At 48.1% G+C, this 21,146-nt stretch overlaps 1 protein-coding gene across 2 annotated transcripts in view; it reads right to left on the bottom strand.

Moving 5' to 3' along the window:
* Positions 1–1,494: 1,494 nt before the first annotated feature.
* Positions 1,495–21,146, bottom strand: part of HOMER2 (homer scaffold protein 2) — an 89,473-nt gene continuing 69,821 nt past the window's right edge. For both annotated transcript variants that reach the window (XM_045813007.2, XM_045813006.2), the window contains exons 4-9: positions 20,579–20,671; positions 16,154–16,260; positions 13,829–13,985; positions 11,838–11,948; positions 11,172–11,252; positions 1,495–10,082 (exon numbers count right to left, since the gene is read on the bottom strand). In XM_045813007.2, the coding sequence (XP_045668963.1) occupies positions 9,894–10,082; positions 11,172–11,252; positions 11,838–11,948; positions 13,829–13,985; positions 16,154–16,260; positions 20,579–20,671 (738 nt within the window). In that variant the 3' untranslated portion in view covers positions 1,495–9,893. The remainder of the gene's footprint in view (positions 10,083–11,171; positions 11,253–11,837; positions 11,949–13,828; positions 13,986–16,153; positions 16,261–20,578; positions 20,672–21,146) is intronic.

Here is a 21,146-nt window from a genome sequence, read left to right as displayed (position 1 = left end):
ACTTGAATGAGAGGAAAAGAGAGAAAGTCTTATTTCTTCCACTCCTGAGCTGTGGGTTGAGATTCACACTTCCTACGTGTGTTTGGGAAGAGTTGGTTCTCTGCCTGACGCAGATTTTGTCAAGTGAATATCTGTTCAAACAGCTCTGGAAAAGCTATCTTTTCTGGTAGAATGAGTCTCTGAGATTAACTTTCCCCCCAACAGCCAAGAACACAAGCATACACTCTGCTGCCTTCCGCTCAGAACGCTAGACTTGCAGAAGAAACAGGCCTCTTGGGTTGAGAACAGCTCTGGTACTGGCCCCATCAAGGCAAAATGTCACCACCTGAAGGGCAGGTGTCCCCTAAGCATACCCACGCATGGGGTTGCCCCAAAGAAGGAATTGGAATGTTGGCATACTCAAAAACTCTCGCTCCATTCCACCAAAAGCGTATGGACCTCAGCCCACACCGCCATCCTTGCTTCAGCTCAGGAAGTGACCCCAGAGAACATCAACCTATCCTTGGGGAGATCAAGAGCTTCCAAAATACCTTAAGACACAAAGGATTTTTGAAATCCTGAAAGATTTTTGTTGACTTAAAACCAGACACCAACATTTTACTGAACTATGTATTTCTACATAAACAACAACAAACATTTACAACAAAATCAGGTAAAATTCACAAAGGTTTACAAGTCTTCAAAGGGACATTATTTTTGCCTTAAATATAAAAAGATAATTTGCCAAATGACATCATACTGAAACACATAAAGCAAAAACCATTAGAAACACGAGAGAAACAAATTCAACAGTAGTGGAAGACTCGCACACTTTCCTTAGTATTTAACGGATCAAGTAAAAAATTAATGGTCCATAATATTATAATTAATAAAGTTAAATTAATACAGACTGAATTTTGTTCTCTTTAGAGAATATATGTTCTTTTCTAGTTTCCTGGGAATATTTACTAAAAGTGACAAGTTGTTAGGTTCCAAGACGATAGCAATAAACTCCAAAATCCAGAAACTGTACAGGCCAGACCCTCTTTGACAGCAATGCAGTTAAACTCAAAATGTGTAACAAATGTTGAAAACAACCACAAATGTCAAAATATCTGGAAATTTAAAAGCATAATTTCAAATAACTCTTCAGTGAAAAATGAAGTTAAATCTGAAATTACAAATTATTTATAGCTTAGAACACCCTACTTAAAAATTTGAGGGATATGGATAAAGCAGTATTCAGAAGTGAAGTCACAGCCTTACAATTGCTAGTAACTGCACCCATCATTAAATAAGACAAAGTTAAAATGGCATCCAACTTGAGAAGGTGAAAAAAATTAAGGAAATAACAAAAGCAAACAAAAAATCAAAAAACAGTGAAAGAGTAAATTAGGATTTAAGTTCTTTGAAAAGACTGATAAAATAGACTAATTCTTATTCTGATTAGAATAAAGAGAAAGCACGGACACACAACATTATGAATGAGAAAGGAGAATACTCCACGCTGGCATATCTGAAAATCTTAACGGAAACTTTATTAACAAACTTAAATGGCTCAAAACTCACAGAATAGGAAAAAAGTTTGAAGAGACCAATGAGCCTGGAAAACATTTTAAAAAGGTGTCAAAGAATTATTTCCTAAAAAGGCACTGGACTTGGACAGTTTTAAACAGATTATAAAAACTTGAAGGAGCAAAAAATTCTAAATATTATTTAAATTGTTCACAGGGTATAGAAAAAAGAGAGCAAGAGCTCCCCAAGTTCTTGTTCTTGTTCTTGTTTTTTTTTTCCCCAAGAGGTTAACATAAACCCAACACCAGTACCTGACAAAGCAGGACAAAAAAATTACACAACTATCCATCTTAACATACGAAAAATTCCAAGATACGAGCAAGCCAAATTCAAAATATTTTTCTTATTTTAAAGCTCTTATTTTTATTATACAAGTAATACACGAGACTTGTAGAAAAATCAGAAAATACAAATAAGAACACAAAATAAAGATCTACCATAAACTAACCCACCATGAATAACCACTGTTAACACTGAGTGGAGATCTATATTAAAAGAACGATATACTGTGACTAAACCAGGTTTTTCTAGAAATGCAAAGAGCACTTAGACATTAGCAAGTCTATGAAAATAATTCATCTTAGGGCATGATAAAAACCATTTGATCGTCTTGACAGATGTGAAAAAAAGGAATTTAATAAAATTCTAACATCCATTACTGATAAAGCTTTCAGCAAACTAGAAAGACATCATTTTAATATATAAATTCAAATATTAAGAATATCTTTCACTAAGAGTCAAATTTATACTTTTAGAGAAACACTAGAAGTATTCTTGCTAAGTAAAAGAAAAAAATATATATATATATAGAGAGAGAGAACGTACAAGACTGGCACAATTATATATGTTTTACTTTACGTTCTTCCAAAAGTGATCAACGTGATGAGATAAGGAAGTGAGATAAGCCGATTAAAAATATATGGAGGTAAAATTATCATCACCACCCAGAACCACTGTCTACCTGAGAGAGGCAAAAGAATTAGTGACAACAAAACCATTAGAAGAAAACTCAGTAATTGGCTAATTACAAAATAAGCCACCACCTGCCACGCTAAATAAACCAGTACACGCACACACTGCTGTCTATGCAGAGTTTGGGACGAGGTAGATTGACGCGCACTGACCCAGGAAGACACCCAGGACCTGTTGCCAAGTACTGGAAGAGTAGCACATGGTCAAAAGGATAAAAGAGAAAAACATTTTTAGAAAAAAAAATTTTGAGGAATATGCACCAACCGTCGACTATCTTAGGGCAGAGGGATTTTCATTATGGGGCCACTTTCAGTCTCTATGTTTTCCCCTAATGTGTACATTTATACAACTCTTACATCATACTTTAAATAAAAGTCAGTGAGTCTAATTTTCATTAAAAAAAAAAAAGGAGTGCTTTATATCAAGAAGCAGCGGTTGGAAAATACAATGGACAGCAGGGCTCATTTACAATAGGAAGCACAGCTACCAAATTACCCATGCTAGAAAAATATACCGAGGAGCATACTACTGTATAAATTTACTGAAATCAAAGTTTAAATATTATAAAGATGTTACTTCTCTCTGAAGAATTATAGGAGTAAGCTATACATTTTTACATGATCCAATGTCCAATTCTTCTAAACATTACAAAATGATCCCAAATTTCTTTTAGAAATAGTAATATACAAAAAGTACTAAAATTTTTTTGAAGAAGTGTGATTAATGGAGACATCTAGTCTAAATATGTGATGGCAAACAGTGTGGTACCAGTAGCAGAACACACCCCATAGAAAGCTCAGAGGCACACTTAATGATACAGAAGGATTGGGTATACAATAAAAATGGAATTTCGTATCTGCAAAGAAAGGACAGATTTCCCAATTTAGAAAAAAATTCCAGATGGATCATAGATTTAACATTTTTTTCATTTTATTTATTTATTGGCCTATTTATTTTTTAAATTCCAGTATAGTTAAGACAGTGTGGCATTAGTTTCTGGGGTACAACAAAATGATCAAGTGATTTGATATCTCACCCAGTGCTCACCACAATACACGTGCTCTTAATCCCCCCTGCCTCTTTCACCCACCCCCTACCCACCATAGATTTAACTGTTTAAAAACAATGAAAGGGTAAGTATAAAATCCTGGTGACTATACAATCTTGGAATTAGAATCTGAAAGATCTTCATAAGCCTGACAGCAAAGGTAGCAGGCATGGAGGAAAAAATAGGTTTGAATAAAAGGAAAAAAATGTTTAAATGTCTAAATATTTTAAAAAGCCATACGTACTTTTTTTTTTTAAGGTATTTATGGGGAAAGGAAGAACTTAGAAATCATTGAGACAGAGACACTAATCTTATGAGGAAAGTGGCCAGGGGAGATGATAGGTAAATTACAAAAGAATATTGTCCAATCAATATTTTTGCTAGTGAGGGTCACCCTTGAATCAAACAACGCATACCAAAACTAGACCCCTGGCCCCCACGGTAACACCACTGTTAAAGGGGTAGTATGACATTCTCACACATTGCTGGTGGGAGTATAATTTGGTATCATCTTTCTGGAAGGCAATTTGAGGTAATATATATTAAAAGTCCTAAAAATATGTGTACCTTTTTCTGTTAGTCAGAATAGGACATGTTACGCTGCCGTGACAAATTAACCCCGAAATCCCAGTGGCGTGATGCCGGAGGCTTACCGTTTACCCACACTCCATGTCTGTGCAGGTAGGTGGGTGGGTGCTGTGAGGGGAGAAGGGGATTCTTCTGCAGTCCCTCAAGGACCCAGGCTGACAGAGGCCCCAGGGCTGGGACATCACCCCATGAGAAGACAAGGGTGCAGAGCCTGGAGAACGGGTCAAGGCCATCTCACAGTCTTGGCATGGGAGTTTCACAGGTCTCTTCTGCTCAGGTCTCATTGGCCAGAATGTCATGGGACCTTGCATGACTTCAGATGAGGGGGCTGGAAAGTGGAGTCTCCTGTGTGCCCAGGAAGGACAGGAGGAGACACACAGCAGCATGCGTACTGCCCACACTTCTGAGCTAGCAAGTCCAATTTTAGAAATGATCCTAAGTAAATCTTCTGACAAGTTTACAAAGATGTTAGAACAAAGGATTTCATCATATCCTTGACTGTGACCATAAAAAATCGGGAACCACCCAAGTATCCACGGGACAACCTATACAGATATTAAAAATGGTGGAATTTACCTCCTGAGTGACATATAGTCATGATACAATTTCACAAAGGAAAAAAAGTTATAAAACAGTTATGTATAACAATTGTATTGTTTTTCATGAAAAAGTAATGAAACGGATACAGATGCATAGAAAAAAGTCTGAAAAGATATACACTAAAATGTTAACAGTGGTTATAATCAGATGGTCTAATAGCAGGTGATTTTTTTTCTTTTCACTCATCTGTAGTTTCTTTTGAAAAGTGTGTATACACACACACACACACACACACACACACACACTCGTACTCCTGGGAGAGTCCACTTGACCACCTCTTACTAATCATTACACTCCTACATTTGATATAAGAAATGCCTAATGGGCTGCTGTATCACAAGACATTGCTACAACAATTCATTTAAAGTCAGGACTTAATATTGAAAGCGGTACAATAGGGTAAAAACAGTAACACATTCCCCACAGCTGCGTATCATCAGACCTGTCAATCATCTGCCAAGATGTCCCACAGTCTGGCCAGTGCACCAGGGGTCTGTGTGGCCTGGGGGACCACTTTCCACAAGGCTCTGCATCATCAAAGAGTGTAGGGCACTGTACAATTCCACAAACTCATCTCCTCAGAGACAAATTCTAGAACATATAGCATCAACACCAGGTTTATTAGACTGTTCTTAGGTATATACATTTCTTATTTAAAATCATTCCTTACAGTTTCTCCCACTCTTTCCAACACACACACACACACACACACACACACACACACACACACACACACACACTCCTAAGTTCACTAGAACATTTCATCCAGCCGCCAAATTATTACCAAAGTCACCTTCTCGCCTGGCTGGTGTTTAAAGAGGAAAAACCCAGATCCTTGAGACAGGTGTATGGAAAAGACATGTAAAGAACATACATTTCCACACAGGATTCCCTCTCCGTGATGCCACCCCCCCCCCGAATATATGATGTTTCTTTTACAGAAACCATGTACTCAGAATGAGGCTCCTTTCAAACCATGCGTATCATTTAAAAAATATATATATGGACAGTGGTTTGCAAGCTTCTAGTTTAAATTGTCAGCGCTTCAAAAATCCAGTGACGTCTCAAGGACACAAGAGTCATAACGTTGAGAAGGACCAATGGCACAAACAACACACTTTCAGTGATGAGCGAAGAGCACAGCTGTCTCCTAAAGAGCAGCGTCTTTCAAACGCCTATGCTGAAGTCCCATCACGGCTGCCCTCCTTCTAAGGGTGCCCCTGGCGACGCGGGAGGCGCCCCAGGACGGCCCCTGGCGTGCCCCATGGCTGGCTCTCGTCCAACACTGCCCCTGACTTCTAGAGAGCAGCAGTGCTTTAGAACGGGCAGATGGCAGTGTGTCCAGGGAGCACCCGAACTATGCTCTGTTCTACCTCTGACTCAAGGCTTCGCGCCAAACACAGGACCTACCCGTCGGGCACCACCGTCCTCAAGGCGGAGCTCGTGGGCTGCCCGAGTCTGGACACGTCCACGGGGAGCCTGCAGCCTGGAGACCAACTGCCCACCTGGACAGTCCTCCTGGGGGTCAAGTCAGGTCCCACTCAACCTGCTCTAACCACAGGGTGGGCCTGCTCCTCCCCCAGGGCTGGCTCAGGTCTGGGCAGGGGCTGCGCAGCGGTCAAACTCCCAGCCGGAACTCGGCTTACCACTCGGCCACCTCGGGGCTCCCCACCTGTTCTGGGCAAACCACTCTACCGCCACTAAAGCAAGGCATCAACGAAGAACTTGCAACATCCGTGTTTCATAGCTCTGGCCTCCCGGAGCATGGACATCATTTAACCCAGCACGCTCTCAGAAAGATCCTGCAAAGCCAGAGTCATTCAAAAGTGGAACTTACTGTCTGTAATGACCATAAATGTAACTCTACTTCTCTCATTTAGAAATCACCACTTGCTGTGGAGATCTATTAAAATAATGTAACTGCAATGTGCTCTCATCAGGATCCCAGAGAACTTTTTCCTTGGCACACAAAGGTCACAAAGGGAGAGCAGTGGCATGGCTCCCAGAAAGACCCCAGACCAAGACCCGGCAGAGAAGGATGGGGAGCCTATGAAGCTGCTGGGTGATGGGCGTGTCGCTGACTCTGCTTCCCGTCTGCAAAATGGGGAGTGACTCTGCCCAGCGCTCTCACCACCTGAGCTCTAACGTGACAGCACGTGAGACAGCGTGGGACTGATGGGGCACCCAAGCTCCAGGTCTCTGTGGGTGATGGCTCTCTCTCCTTCAAGCGTGACCACACTGTCCCAGCCTGTCACTTGGGGGGTTATATTCTCTGGCCACTAAGAAGACTTCTCCCCTCGTCCCTCTCGATTTTGTGATGCACCCATTTGGGTCTTTACTTAGAAGGAAAATTACTATTATTTTTCAAGATTTATTTATTTGAGAGAGAGAGCGTGTGACAGCGCCCGCCAGCAGGGTGAGAGGCAGAGGGAGAAGCAGACTCCCTGCTGAGCAGGCAGCCTGACGTGGGGCTCGATCCCGGACCCTGAGATCATGACCTGAGCCGAAATCAAGTCAGCCGCCTAAATGATGGAGCCACCTGGGCACCCCAGAAGGAAAATTATTTTTAAGGCCCATTATGATGAAGGGGTTCCACGGTTCACCTCCCCTCCTTTAGGCCCCAGGTTGCACAGATGCAGGAACAAAGCTAATTCCTGTTCAGGCAGCCAGCCCGGGACATGTCAATATCAGGAGACATGACCTGGCAAGGAAACGCTGCCCTGGTTCTAGATGGCCTGGCTGGTGGGTGCACGAGTGCCAGGCGGACGTGCTGCCTGCACTCGGCTTCAGTGCGGGTAACCGAAGGACATGGGTGCAGCTAGATGTCCCCGTGAGCGAGGGCACCAATGTGGCTCAGGCGGAAAGCGGGGTGAATTCAGCAGATCATTTTCATTACGTGGAGCCCACCCTCACAGTGCCAGGGGCTGTCGGACAGGGCAGTCTCTCCATGGACCCTCCAGGGTGCCCCCGCGCCATCTTTTTTAAAATTAAGTCAACAAGGAAGCATTAAGATCTTCAGAGAAAAGCAGAAGGAATTGAAAGGCCAGAGCTTTCCTACAGCTGTGGTGCTGTCCCTGCTGAACCCAACCTCCCTTAGGGGAGCCCCTCATGCTCTTGGCTCCTGGGCTGTAACACTTGAGACTGCACTGCGGATCCTACCACCTGGCAAGGTGCTGGCCAAAATCCCCAGGGAGGGGTGAGCAGGGATCACGGGTCTTGACCACAGAGGGACACAGGAGCCCGCCACAGTCACGGCACTAGCCCTGCCATGTTTCCCACCACTACTGCCGCAAAACCACAAAGACCTTTAGCAACTGTATCTTCCTATGAATACACCACCTGAGCATGCTGCAGCCAGTCAGGACGGTTCCTTCCAGATCCGTAAGTCACCCAACAGACAGGGGTGGCAGGCATCAGAAGACCCAAGCTGAGGTTTTGGAATCCCAGCGTGCACTGCTCCCAGGCAGCCCCAGACCAAATCTGCTGACAGGTGGTCTGACCTGGCCTGAGAAGAACCCCCTTGAGCCACTGCTGGGCCCTGGGGCCGAGTCATGGCCAGCCCAGCTCTCTGGTCTCTGGACCAGTAGGGAGCTGCTCCCAACTGCCCTGAGAGCTATCTGGGGGGCTCTGGGGAAAGGACGGACCAGCAGCACCCTATCTCAAGTCACCAAGAGCACTGACCACGCTTTCCACTTTGTCTGCCATGTGCTCAAGCAGAGCTGTCCCCCTCAGCCTGCAGGTCCCCTCCGAGGTGCCCTGGTGCTCCAGATGACCGGACTTCCCTCCCTCATCCCAACAAGAGCTCTCTGTTCAGAGACATGGTTTCAATAGCAGGATTCATAGCCTCCTCAGGCAGTTTTTTGTTCATCCAAATTCACCAGAGGGAAATTCTAGAAACTCTTTCTAGAAAGAGACATTCTCTGGGTGGTTCCCAAAGCAGCAAAGAGGGGTAAGGAGGCACCAAAGCCTCTACCACCCCGAAAGGCATTTGGAAATGCCTGGGGCCAGGGATTCAAACCATCTTGCCACATGCAGGCGTCCAGACATTCCCTGGCCCTGCTGAGAAACTCAGTAAGAGAGAAGAGCTTTATGGCTCTGGTCCTTCCATTAGCAGGAACAGAGAGGGCAGAGGCAGAGCTCAACTGTCGCTAAGGCCACGGCTCAGTCAGTCTGAGCAGACTCTCCCTCGTGGGCTTGTATGATTTCTTTCTTAGTTGTCCTGTCCCAACATAGGGTCCTATCCTAGATCCCCACCCTAGAGAAGAAGGGTGGTTCCAGTTCAAAGGTACCCAGGGGCAGAGCACCAGGGATGAGCTAGTGAGTGGCCTCAGACCAGCTCCTGCTGCCTCCATTGCCACCAGCCCTGCCCCGGGGCCCCTGGAGTCCATCCAGAAGCTTGACCACACACAATCACTCGGATTCCTTTCCAGCGCAGCAGGATGAGGGACTGTTCAACAGGGTCCGACGGACTCTGCTGGGGGTTGATTAAAACACTAAGTGCTGTTTATATGTTTAATTGAACAAATATTTATTAAGCACCTACTTCGTGCCAGGCACTGTGCCAGGCACCCTCACTGCGCAGCAATCTGCTCAGAAATTAAAACCCAGGAAAGGAACGTTGTCGCAACCCTACAAACTGGAGGTGGGAGGAAGGGGTAGAGTGGATGCGGGCGATCCCCGTGCGCCCACCAGAGACCTGTTTTCTTTCTCAGGACGAGTCTCTACTAAGTAGCTGCTTGAAAGCATCTTGGTTCTGACCGAGGGGGCAACTGTCCCCCCTCAACGCCCCATGCCCCCCGCACTGGTGCCTGGAGGACGTTCAAATACTCTCATCACTCTTCAGAAAAAGGAGGTGTAAAGGGTGTTCGTATTTGGATTAGAAAACACTGTGTCCAGTTGGTGTGGTTGCAACAGCCCTTGAGAAAGATACAAACACCCTGCCCTGACCGCGTAAACGTGTAAGGGGGGCCTGGCGCGGGGCTCCTGAGCCAGCGGCTTCCGGGTCCGCAGCCTGGCCAGGCCAGGGAGGCGAGAGTGAAGGCCCCACCGGCGCGCCAACGCGACAACCTGCACCCGCGCGGACAGAGGTGACACCACCGGGAGGACGCCCCCACCCCGTCCCCCGCCGCCCCTAGTTGTCGGCCCCCAGCTTGGAGAGGCCCCGGCGGAGGTCGTGCAGGTCGTCGATCTTCCCGTCCAGCACGTCCAGGAAGCTCTTCAGCTCCACCTTCAGGTGGCGCTGGCGGTACTTACTCTCCTCAATGTCCGTCTTTAGGGACCGCACCTTGTCCTCCAGGTTCTGATTGTCTCTCTCCGCCGCCTGAAGCAAGACAAACGGGAGCAGGGCCTGGGGCAGAGCCAAGGGGCCCGCCCGCCAAGACCCGCGGCAGCCCAGCTGTCCCCTCTCCTGGGCCTGCGTCCTTAGGCCTGCGAAGCCCCCACAGGTCTGCAACGCGGGAAACATCAGCGCAGAACGTGGGGCGTCCTGGGGCGTCCCCCTCTCCTGCCTGTTCCCTGGCCCAGGTGCTAACAGGAAGAGCGCCTCACCCACCTCTGGCCTGATAAAGGATGGCCTAACAGAATGCAGAGCTCGGGTCCTGCCTGGGGGAGTCTAATTAAAGGGGCCCTTGCACAAAGTGCCCGGCAGAGAAAGTCTGCAGGCCCAGCCGAAGGGATTTTCGTCCCAGAAGGGCCCACAGAGGCCACACGGGAGTTCCATTCTCGGAGAGAGAAATGGGACAAACGGGGCAGTGACTTGTTTCCCTGGTTCTACGGAGAGGCTGAGGCCTCCCTGGCCTCAGGGAGGCAGGATGAGCCGCGCCAGACCCAGGCGCGGCAGTCTGGGCTCCCGGATCAGGGGGCCAGTGGAGCTCCTCCCAAGGGCAGGGTGGCTGTGAGTCCGTAAACCAGGCGCAGGGCTGCGCTCCTCACATCGGTGTGATAAGCAGTGTCTAATCCTGGGGTCGTACACCTGAGCAAAGCGCTCCTGAAGTAGGGGGCGGTGAAAGGGGACGTGATCAGGAATCTGAGGCCAGTGAGGGGCGCTGCCCAAGGTCACGTCCAAGGTCACTGCCTGGGAAGTGGCAAGGCGGACTGGCTCTGGGTCTTATGCTCTGTGCCCTCCCCTCACCACCCTAAGGCTCCGTGGAGACCCTATGGGGGGACACAGTCCCTGCACTATGGCTATGCACAGAAACTGTCACAGAAGTGGAGGAACCACAGGCAAACACGGCTGAGTCTGACCCCAGGGGGCAGAGACGGCATCGGGCTCGCGGTTACTGCGGGCTTCTCATGACCAGAACGTCACTCTCCTTCACCAGGGGAGCTGTGAGGGGGAGGCCCCAGCGAAACGAGTAATACACGGACGCCGTCTGGTCGGAGCCAAGGCGGATGCAGCCCCCACCCTTACCTCTAACTTCTCAGAGACGTATTCACACTCCGACATGAGCTGAGGTATGATTTCACTTTGTTTGCGGAGGTCTTTCAACTCCTACAGGGGACGGAAATTTGAAAGTCAGATAAAACGCCTCCTTGAAAACCCAGGATCCTTGTGCACGTTTAGCGGAACAGCTCTTGGCGTCCGTACCGTCCTCGACAGTAACCAAGGTGGCGGAGTTAATATTCAGCACATGGGTCATTCTGAGGGCTGAGTGTGCTACGTGCATTATCACGTGACCACCACAAAGAGACAGGGATTCTTAGCATCCTCATCTTCTAGATAGGGAAACTGAGGCTGGGAGGTTTGGTGCCTTGCCCGCGGTCTCCGGCATCTGTGCACTTAGCTGTCCTGCTCCCTCCCTCCCCCCAGAACACACATGCCTGCACGGCGGGGGTTCTCGCTGCATTAGCTGGGACAGCACAACTCCACTTGGGATGACAGATCACCTATAACCGTTTCCGACTGTTTCCTCAATGTCCAGCTCCCCCTCGGGTCCGAGCCTCGGTGCAGCTCTCAGTTAGCCCCGTGCTGACGTTCGGGCAGCTGCCCCCGGGGCCAGTCATGTGCCCCCCCCCCGCCCCCTGACTATTGCCGCTGTGTCCTGGGCACACAAGGCCTGCGGACGCCTCTACTCACCGTCTCCTTCTCCCGCAGTTCCAACTCCAGCTCCTCGATTCTCCGCTTCAGCTGCGTGTTCCTCTCCTTCTCTCTGTCTATCTCGCTGCACTGCTCTTCCAGCTCGTCAATCTATAACAGACACCGCGGGCCGATGCGGGGAGGCTCGTTTACTCGGACGTGAAGCAAAAGGTCACCACAGCTGTCTGTGCTGTCTTTTACAATGAACCGCGAGCTAACCCACTTACTTTGTTCCTTGTGGCTGCGAGCAGACCCCGTGGGGCTCTCCCAGGGGGCTATCCACCCTGCCTAACGCCAGCAGAGCCACGGCAGTCACGAAACCTGGCCACGGGTTGTGCCGGGCCTCCGGTTTGCCCTCACCGCTATGGGACAGGAACGGCAGGTTTGCTTTGAAGGATTTGTTTCAAGTAGGGGCCAGATGTCCCATGAATCTATCTGCTTTTCCCCATAATGATTTTTTACGTCAGTTGATCATGTCCTGAATTATTCCATTTCACCTCAAAGGTTTAAGACAGCAGGGAAGAGAAGCGATCAACGCTGTGGGACAGTGGCCACCAAATGAGACGCAATGACATTTCAAACATCTTAAACCAGGGTGACCTTTCCTTGCTGACGCACGCAGAAAGGGCCTGGCCTGTGAGCGAGCCTCCTCCGGGAGAGCTGAGAGGTGCAGACTGAACTGGCAAGTCCCCAGAGCTCATTCTTCTCCCCTTCCCAGGCCCGACCCCTCAGAAGGGGTTCAAAGCCCTCAGCCTTGGCCTTGCCGTCTGACGACGAGTGTTTCCCAGTGGCCAGAGTGTGTGTGCAGAGTGCACGGTGGAAGGGAACCACCAGTAACACGAAAGCACCACAATGATGGGGTCCCACAAGCAAGCGGCAGTCCTCGAGGGGAAGGGCCCTAGGCGGTCACGATGACGACACTTTTAGAGGCGGCTGCACACCAGCCCCCGGAGTTTGGACCCCCAGCCACAGGAGCCGCCGGGGACTCCACCGACTTCTACCCCGTGCCCTGGAAATTGAGTTCCCGGGGCTTCCCGTTCAGGGCGGCAAAGTCTACGGTGTGGACTTCCTCTCCTCCCCCCATTACACTCTCACAAAGGGAGAGACCAGCTCTCTCTCGGGAAGAGAAGGACGGGGCGATCGATCTGCCGCACAGAGTCAGCGCTTGGCCTGGTGCCCTCACGGTCAGCACTCAAGGCATTGAAATGAAAAAATGACACGAGGCCGTTTCATGCACCATCTGTAGCAGAGTAAGATGGGCAAACAGGGGAGTGGCCTCCGGCGGCTCTGTTCAGGCTGGCAGGCAGGTGACAAACGGGGGGCCAGGAAGAGTGAATACCGTCTCAGGGAGATGGGTCCCCCTGAAATCCTGCACTGGCACAGCAGCCGCTGTCCACGGCCTGCCGGATAAACGGGCTGAGCATCAAAGCACGGCCACACAGAGACCCCAGGGTCTCAACTGGGGATTTTCTGGCCAACCCACAACTACCTCATCAACTCAGCCCCAACCACAAATAGTATGAGTGACTCACTAGAGGGAAGGCTGCCGATGACCTGCTGGGAGGTCGAGGTCAGCCGTCAGCGGCCACTCAGCTCACATTTGCGGCGCCCATAGTCCTTTGCCCACTTCCCAATTCACATGCTTAGACAGAAGTAGGGTTTCTGAGTGAGCGCTCCTCACTGTTTCCTGAATCTATCTTCCTCGCTCACCCTCTGGACCCTTTACTCTACCGAAGGTCAACGAACCACAGAACATGCCAAGGGAGGGCCACCCACAGCCAGCGTCAGAGGGACAAGGCTGAAGTCTCCCGTGTGTCCGTCTTCTTTGCAACAGCAGCTGTGACACCCGGCTCACTCACATGTGTTCCTACTCGGAAAAGTGGGGAGGTGGGGGGGGTTCAAAGGGGAGCGACTGCACGTCTTCCTCCCGCCACGGGGAGGGGGGCGAGTGAGGGCAGCGGGGAGAGAAGCAGAATGGGACCGTCCCGCACCTTGGTCCGGAGCCGGTCGTTCTCATCGCGGCAGATGGAGAACTGCCTCTTCCACTGTTCCACGCTGGCAGCCGACTCCTGCAGCGCCGCGGTCAGCCGGGCGTTGCTCTCGCGCAGGGTCTGCAGCTCCATCTCCCATTTCTTCACGTTGGCGGCACTGCGGGCGGGCCCAGGCGGTGACCGTGACGCCAGGGGCCACCCACCCCGCTCCACCCCACCCGCCACCCTCCCCGCCTCTGGGGGGCCAGCCAGGAGGATCAGGTGCCAAGAAGGGCGGGGGCCTCTCTTGTGCCAACAGGTCATCTTATCGGGCGATTTTCTTAAAGAATTGCTTTAGGAAAGAACAAAACTCCTGGGGAACGGGGAGCCGGAGCTAAGAAGGAAGCAGCAGGGTGTGCGGAGGACCCCCTCTCTCCCTACCAAGCCCCCGCCGCAGAACCCTCTGTCCCATCCCTTCCTGAAGCGAGCCCCAAGGACACAGGCTCTGACATGGGCCTCCGACAGTCTCACGGATGCTGCAGCCCTGTTCGGCCACCCCCGACACCCCAGGACCCCGGGTGTGACAAGTAGCCCAGCTTCAGGGGATAACCTGGGTCCCCTCCAAGCCTGCAGAGGAATCTAGAGCCGATGACCAGAAGGCAGAGGGGACAGCAACAGCGTGTGTGAAGGAGCCCTGGCTGACCCTGCATCACCTCTGGGGCAAGGGAGGACCCCAGGTCTGCAGGACCAAAACCACCTCGCGTTTGTCTTTCATCCTATGTACCCACGAAGAAGGAGTTTCAAGAAACAAACTGGAATCAGGCTCCCCTCAGGGGCTGTTGGCTTTCATGGTCCTTCTGTCTCCTGGCTTTGCAGTCCACACGGGCCCCGAAGCCAGGGCTGTGCAGGACACATGGGACCCACAGGACACGCAGGATGCGCCCCGCCGAACAAGTCCAGCTTCTAATCAACCCTGCCTGGCTCAAGTCACTTCTGTCTTGAAAGGCCTTTTTTTAGTGTGTGTGTGGGGGGGGGGTAAGTAAATAGGACTGTGTCTCAATAATCTGTGTTATCTTCCACCCCACAGCCTCAAGGACATAAGAACGTGACTAGAAATACAAGCTTTCCGTTTCAAGCACCACAGGCAAAAAAAAAAAAAAAAAAGGTAAAACGGAATCTGATTAATCTCAGAGCTGATGGCTGAGAATTTAAGCTTATTTAGGGAAATGGCTCCACACCCATTCCTATAATTCATTTGTTCATTAAGTTGGGATTTAAAAACCTCTATGTTTAGGGGTGAAATGTTTTCATCCAAGCAACATCTTATGTGTTAAACAACAAAAGAGTGAAAAGCAGGCAGGATGGTGGAGAAATTGACTAGCCATGTGACCTTAGGAAAGGACCCACTTTACCACCTGGGACTCAGTTTCCTCATCTGTAAAATGGAGTTAATGTGACCCAGGTTTTTAACGGGGCAAGTCTGGGGGGAGCAGCTTCTCAGCCACAGAAAGGCTGGGGGAAGCTGGCCAAACCCCTGCCTGGGGTGGGGAGAGGATGATTCCCAAGGACAACAGCTCCGGCATGTTCACGGGGCCAGCCCAGCCGTTGGGAAATGGGCCACACTCCCAAGACAGGAAACCATATGCACGGCCTGTGTAGTCATTAAAAATTAAAATCGTGTTGATATTATTATGGGGATTGTGTTAAATTTATACATCAATTTAGGGGAAATGAATTCTTTTTAAAATATGAAGGTATTTCTACCACCTCCCAATAGAATTTATCTATTTGTTAAATTATTCATTTATGGTCCTCAAAATAATTTTAAAACTTTCTTCACAGAGATACTGTGCCCTTAGGTTTTCTGTATTTTATATTTCTAGTCCATGTAATTGATGGTTCCAGGTCATACTGTAAGGAAATCTCTTCTTCAAATACATATTCTGTGTGTGATTTTTGTGAGAGGTTATATTAGTTTTAATAGTTAGGTTTTTACAGGTTTTCCTTGGATGCTTGAGACTCAATCTTATTCTATATGAATAAATGATACACTTGGTTCCTCAAAAAACCAAAACGGAACACAAGCACAGGGACACGTCTCTCTCTCTCACACATACACACCTCTTTCACGTGCTCTGTACTCTCGCACACACGCAGGCAGACACACACTCCTGGTCTGGTCAGCCAGAGAACAGCCATGAAGCCAGCTGGCCTTCCTTTGGCCGGGAGACAAGACCAGACACGCTGAGCAGGACCCAGTCTCCCCGTGAAACCCCGCCAGGCGGGAAAGGCCGCGGGAGGCCCTGACCTTGGAGAAAATGCCATCTGGATTTTAAACACCCTTACCTCTGTGTCAAGGCGATCTTCAGCTTGTCATTCTCAGACTTGAGGTGTGTGTCAGCAGGACCCACGTGAGAGGCCTTTTCATCATCTGTCCCGTTCACGCTGGACGCCTGAGTGGAAGACAGGGTTTCACACCCAGATTCCGGGCCAAAGTGAGTTACCTTCACACATTATTGCTGATAGTAGCAGCAAGTCAGGCAGAATGAGAAAGTGTGTTCGTGAGCGGGGGAGAACCGGCTCATCAGGTCAGAGTGCGGCAAAGACCAGCACGAAAGGCTATTAGTCACTAAATTCTACCTCTGAAACTTAATTAAAAAAAAAAAAAACAAAAAAAAACCAAGGAAAAGGCCCCGGGGAGTCCAGGGGAAGCTAAGTCTGTGAAGTTGACTGACTAGAGCGCATCCGGGGCCCTGGCTCCGTCCTGTTACTCGGCTTTACGGCTACGCCTGACAAGCCTGCATACCTGGCCTCCCTTACTCAGCACAGAAGCCACGGAGGAGAGGGGGAGCTGGGGCTTACAACAGGGAACGAGAAAGAGTGAATGGGGAGAAAAGAAAAAGTACTGGGAGCGGGGACAACTTACAGCCCCGGGGACCACAGACAGAGCAAGACTCACAAAACAGCCAGGAATCAGACGTGGATGTGCGCCCGGCCTCCGCGGCTCGCTGGCACTGTTAAATATTCTGAAATATTTTCTGTAATAAGTCATGCCACAGGCAGGTGAAGTCTCATCTGCTCTTGGGTAGGATCTTAAATCTTACTTAGCCTCCACTGAGCATAAAGGCAAAGGAGGGAACCGTGAAGGGAATGATGCATACATTTGACTAATGCTAAATTTCTGCACTGTAAAAAAAAAATGCCATAAACAAAATTAAAAATGCACAAAAACCTGGGGAAAGTATCTGCTGCTGAGCATTTGCATATACGAAAAACAGGATGTCAGTACCTTTTCTTTACTGAAAAACTCTTAAGAGGCCTTGTCGTTTAGAGCCACACGCGGACATATTTATGGACAAAATGATAAGATGTTTGAGATTTGCCTTAAAATGTAGGGGAAAGAGGACAGAGGCGTAGATGAAACAATCGATCATGAATTCCTAACTGTTAAAGCTGTTCTGTGTGCCCCGTGGAGGTTCATCACGCGCTTCTGCCTAGCTTTGAATATGTTAAAAAATACCCATCTTAAAAAATAAAATTCTTAGAAATCAACACGAAAGGGGGGCACCCGGGTGGCTCAGCCAGTTAAGCGTCCGCCTTCAGTTCAGGTCACGATTTCAGGGGGTCCTGGGATCCAGCCCTGCGACAGGCTCCCTGCTCAGCGGGGAGTCTGCCTCTCCCTCTCTCTCTGCCCCTCCGCCCACTCCTATCCCAGCTTGTGCTCACACTCTCTCTCTCAAATAAATAAAATCTTAAAAAAAAAAGAAAAGAAAAGAAAAGAAATCAACACAAAAAGATGAACACTTTAATTTTTTGAAAAAAGGAAAAAATACACAATTGACATTTACGGAAGAAGAAATGGATAGAATCAACAGTCACAAAAAATATTTAATCTCACTGGTAAAGAAACACAAAATGAAAAAAGCCAACAGAATACATTTTTCTTCTGTCAACAAAGCTTAGTTGCTGAGTGTGGGAGGAAAAAATCGCTCTCAGTCACTGCTGGTGGGAGTTAAAATCATACATTTCTGTAGGCTAAGTCTGCAGTATTTATCAAAAGCTTTTAACACGTCCCTACCTTTTAACCCAATACTTGCACTTCAAGAATTTATCCTGCAGAAATGACCAAATGCACAGAGATGTGCAAGGACGTTGATCACAGTGTCATTTATATTAATGAAAATTAGAAACCACATCAATATCACAATATGAAGGTTAATGGAATAAGTTGCAATATAGACAAATACTAGCCATTAAGATAGTTTTGAAAAGGGCTATTGGAAAACACAGGGGAATGATCGTGAAATATAAAGTAAAAAGATTAAAAAGAATGATATAAAAATATACTAGAAAAGTGTATCAGGAAGTTACACACCAAAACATGAACAATGTCTTCGTGTGCTGAGAAAGCAGGCCGTGCTTACTCTCTTCTTTAGAGCACGGCATTGCTTTGATTTCTGCAGTAAATATGTATTGCTTTTACATTCAGGATAAGACCCATATAAAATGTTTAAGATCTTCAAATATTTGGAAAACTTGGCCAAAGTGTTCATTCCCTAAGATATTCAGGGAAGCAAGCAACTGTATGATTTCTAATAAAAATGCAAAGAAAAATGTACAATGATCTCTACATCTGGGGAAACATCAGGAAGATAAATTAAAAACTTAAGCTTGGAGACAAAAAACCTGATATATAATAAATATATATATGTAAAACAGCACTTTATGGGTATAGTTGATTTTTTGGGGGGGTGCCTGGGTGGCTCAGTCAGTTAAGCGTCCGACTCTTGATTTTGGCTCAGGTCATGATCTCAGGGTCGTGAGATGGAGCCCCACGTCAGGCTCCACGCTCAGCAGGGAGCCTGCTTGAGATTCTCCCTCTTTCTCTGCCCCTCCCCACATGCCCATGCTCTTTCTCTCAAATGGCTAAGTAAATCTTTAAAAAAATAAAAATAAATAAAATACTTTTTTGGGTAAAACAAACATTAAAACAGAAACCTTACATAAAGAATTTCTGATTATTGACGTTTAAAGATATTTCTATAATATGTGGTATTCAGAAAAAGACTGCATATTAGACACTCTTTAGGTTATGGACCATTTCCAGTGTCCAGTTTTATAGGTCCTCAGCGATTACTCAGTATGGTCATTAGTATATGAAATTAACAGTACCGCTTAGATTATATTAAAGATTCTTTAGAATGATTCAGGAAAGTTCCTGTCCACCTGAAGTCTAATACACATCCATAAATTCACACAGGGCATCTTTTATGTGATGACCCAGGACAGGCGCTGGGAAATGCACGGTCCTCAGGGCCAGCCGTAGCGGCGCACAAACCCAGAGCCCTCTGCTCTGCAGCACTGACACGCAGAGCGTGCTCCCGCCTCGGGATCAGAGATGGGGAGCATTCTCCTTCTCTGCGGTCTTCACTGGCTCCCTTCTCATAGCTGGGTGCATTTACCAAGACTCTAACTTTGCCCTCCTCTCCCCACTGCTGCTGCTGCTTTTTTTTTTTTTAAACATCTTATTTCTTTAAGAAGTAGGCTCCCTGCGGAACAGAGAGCCCAACACAGGACTCGATCCCAGGACCCTGAGATCATGACCTGAGCCAAAGGCAGACGCTTAACCAACTGAGCCAACCAGGCATCCCCCCACTGCTTCTTGGTACACCCAAGGCTTCCGCTATTATTTCTTCAAAGTGGATGGTCAAGTCGAAAATGTCAATCTTGACAGCTCAAGATGCCCAGTCTCCTGGTTGTCTTCCTCCAGGCTGTCCCCAGCATCCATCCCTTCCTCTTTACCCCTGTGGCTGCGTCCTCGCCAATCTACCTGCTGTCTGTGGCTCCCTGACTTCCTCACCACCTACGAGCAACCCTCATGTCAATTCCAGAGAAATAGTCATGCAACACCTCCAATGTCTGCCCAAACTACCCAACAACAATTAACTAAATAAAAATTAATAAACTAGTAATGAAGAATTCCAGGTCTTCTGCAGAATTTCCAGGGGCATCTTTAATTCCTCCCACAGCGCACCTCGCTCCCAGCCAGGCAAACTCCCGGCCGTCTTGCTGCTACACTGTGCTTACTCCTAACCCCAAACCTTCTCCACGATGTCTCCTCTTCCCTGTCTCTGCCCAGAACCTTACCACTCGGTCAAGCCTTCCACCCACCACTACGTACACCAAACCCGACATCAAGAATCCAGGTGTTTTTCCTTTGGGTTAAAATTGATTCCTTTTGGTCGATCAGCACACTTTTAAGTAGAGAGAATACTCAATTTCTGGCAAAGCTGTATCTCCTTTGCTAAACCAGAGCTGCTGGATACCATCGCCCAGCCAACTTTGTTAAAACACGGAGACAGAGATGGGTTCTCTAGCACCAACCAAGTTTTCTGTCTTGTGGGCATGAGGTACCCATATTTGTCAATTCACATCCTTCCTGTAGACACACCTCCCAGCACAGAGGGAAACACACTGCTTTGTCTCTGGTATTGAAACATAGGGACAAAGAGCGCCTCTCAGCAGCCAGGGGCATGCAGCAATTCTAATCACATCCACTGCTTTCTGTCAAAAACACATCAGCACATCTGGAAAATTCAAGAGTCTCATACAGACATGTCATATCCACCTCAGTGGGGCAGGCTAACAGTCAGAAAAGCCTTCGAAATGCCCTCCTGCTAGAAGCCCCAAATTTCTCATCAAAAGCGACAATGAACAAAGAGCCCCAATTACCGACCATGCTCAGACTGACTTTGTGGACACATTACTTACTTGGGAATGATCGCTCGAGGTCTCGATTTTCTCCTGGGACTTGTCTCTGGCTAGTCTGGCAGCTTCTTTTACCTCCTGGAATTTCTCTGCAAACTGAACACATGTGAACGAGAATTACCGAGGCTGTTCTCAACCTCACACATGGCTGGTCTTGAGCGTCCACCTTCATAAGTCCGTAAGCTCTGCATAAATCCAGAAAAACAATTTTATTTGAGATTAAAAAGAAATGAACATAAGGAATGCTTCTTCCAGTAAACTACCAGCCCAGGTCAGATCTGAATCTTTTTTTTTTAAAGATTTATATATTTATTTGAGAGAGAGAGAGAGAGAACGAGTGCACGTGCGCAAGGGGGAGAGGCAAAAGGAGAGAGAATCTTAAGCAGACTCCCCACTGAGCACAGAGCCTGACACGGGGATCGATCCCAGGACCCTGAGATCACGACCTGAGCTGAAACCAAGAGTGGGCTGCTTAACTGACTGAGCCACCCAGGAGCCCTTGATCTGAATCCTTTCTAAGCTGCTGAAGCTGGTTGAATGATGAAGGATGAAAAACAAACACGTTCAGTGA

Source organism: Ursus americanus, chromosome 28 (assembly GCF_024610735.1).
Source record: "Ursus americanus isolate L20-20 chromosome 28, mUrsAme1.1.p, whole genome shotgun sequence".
In the NCBI taxonomy this organism is placed as follows: Eukaryota; Metazoa; Chordata; class Mammalia; order Carnivora; family Ursidae; genus Ursus; species Ursus americanus.
The sequence above is the reverse complement of the archived record's forward strand: the minus strand, read 5'-3'. Positions and strand labels throughout refer to the sequence as shown.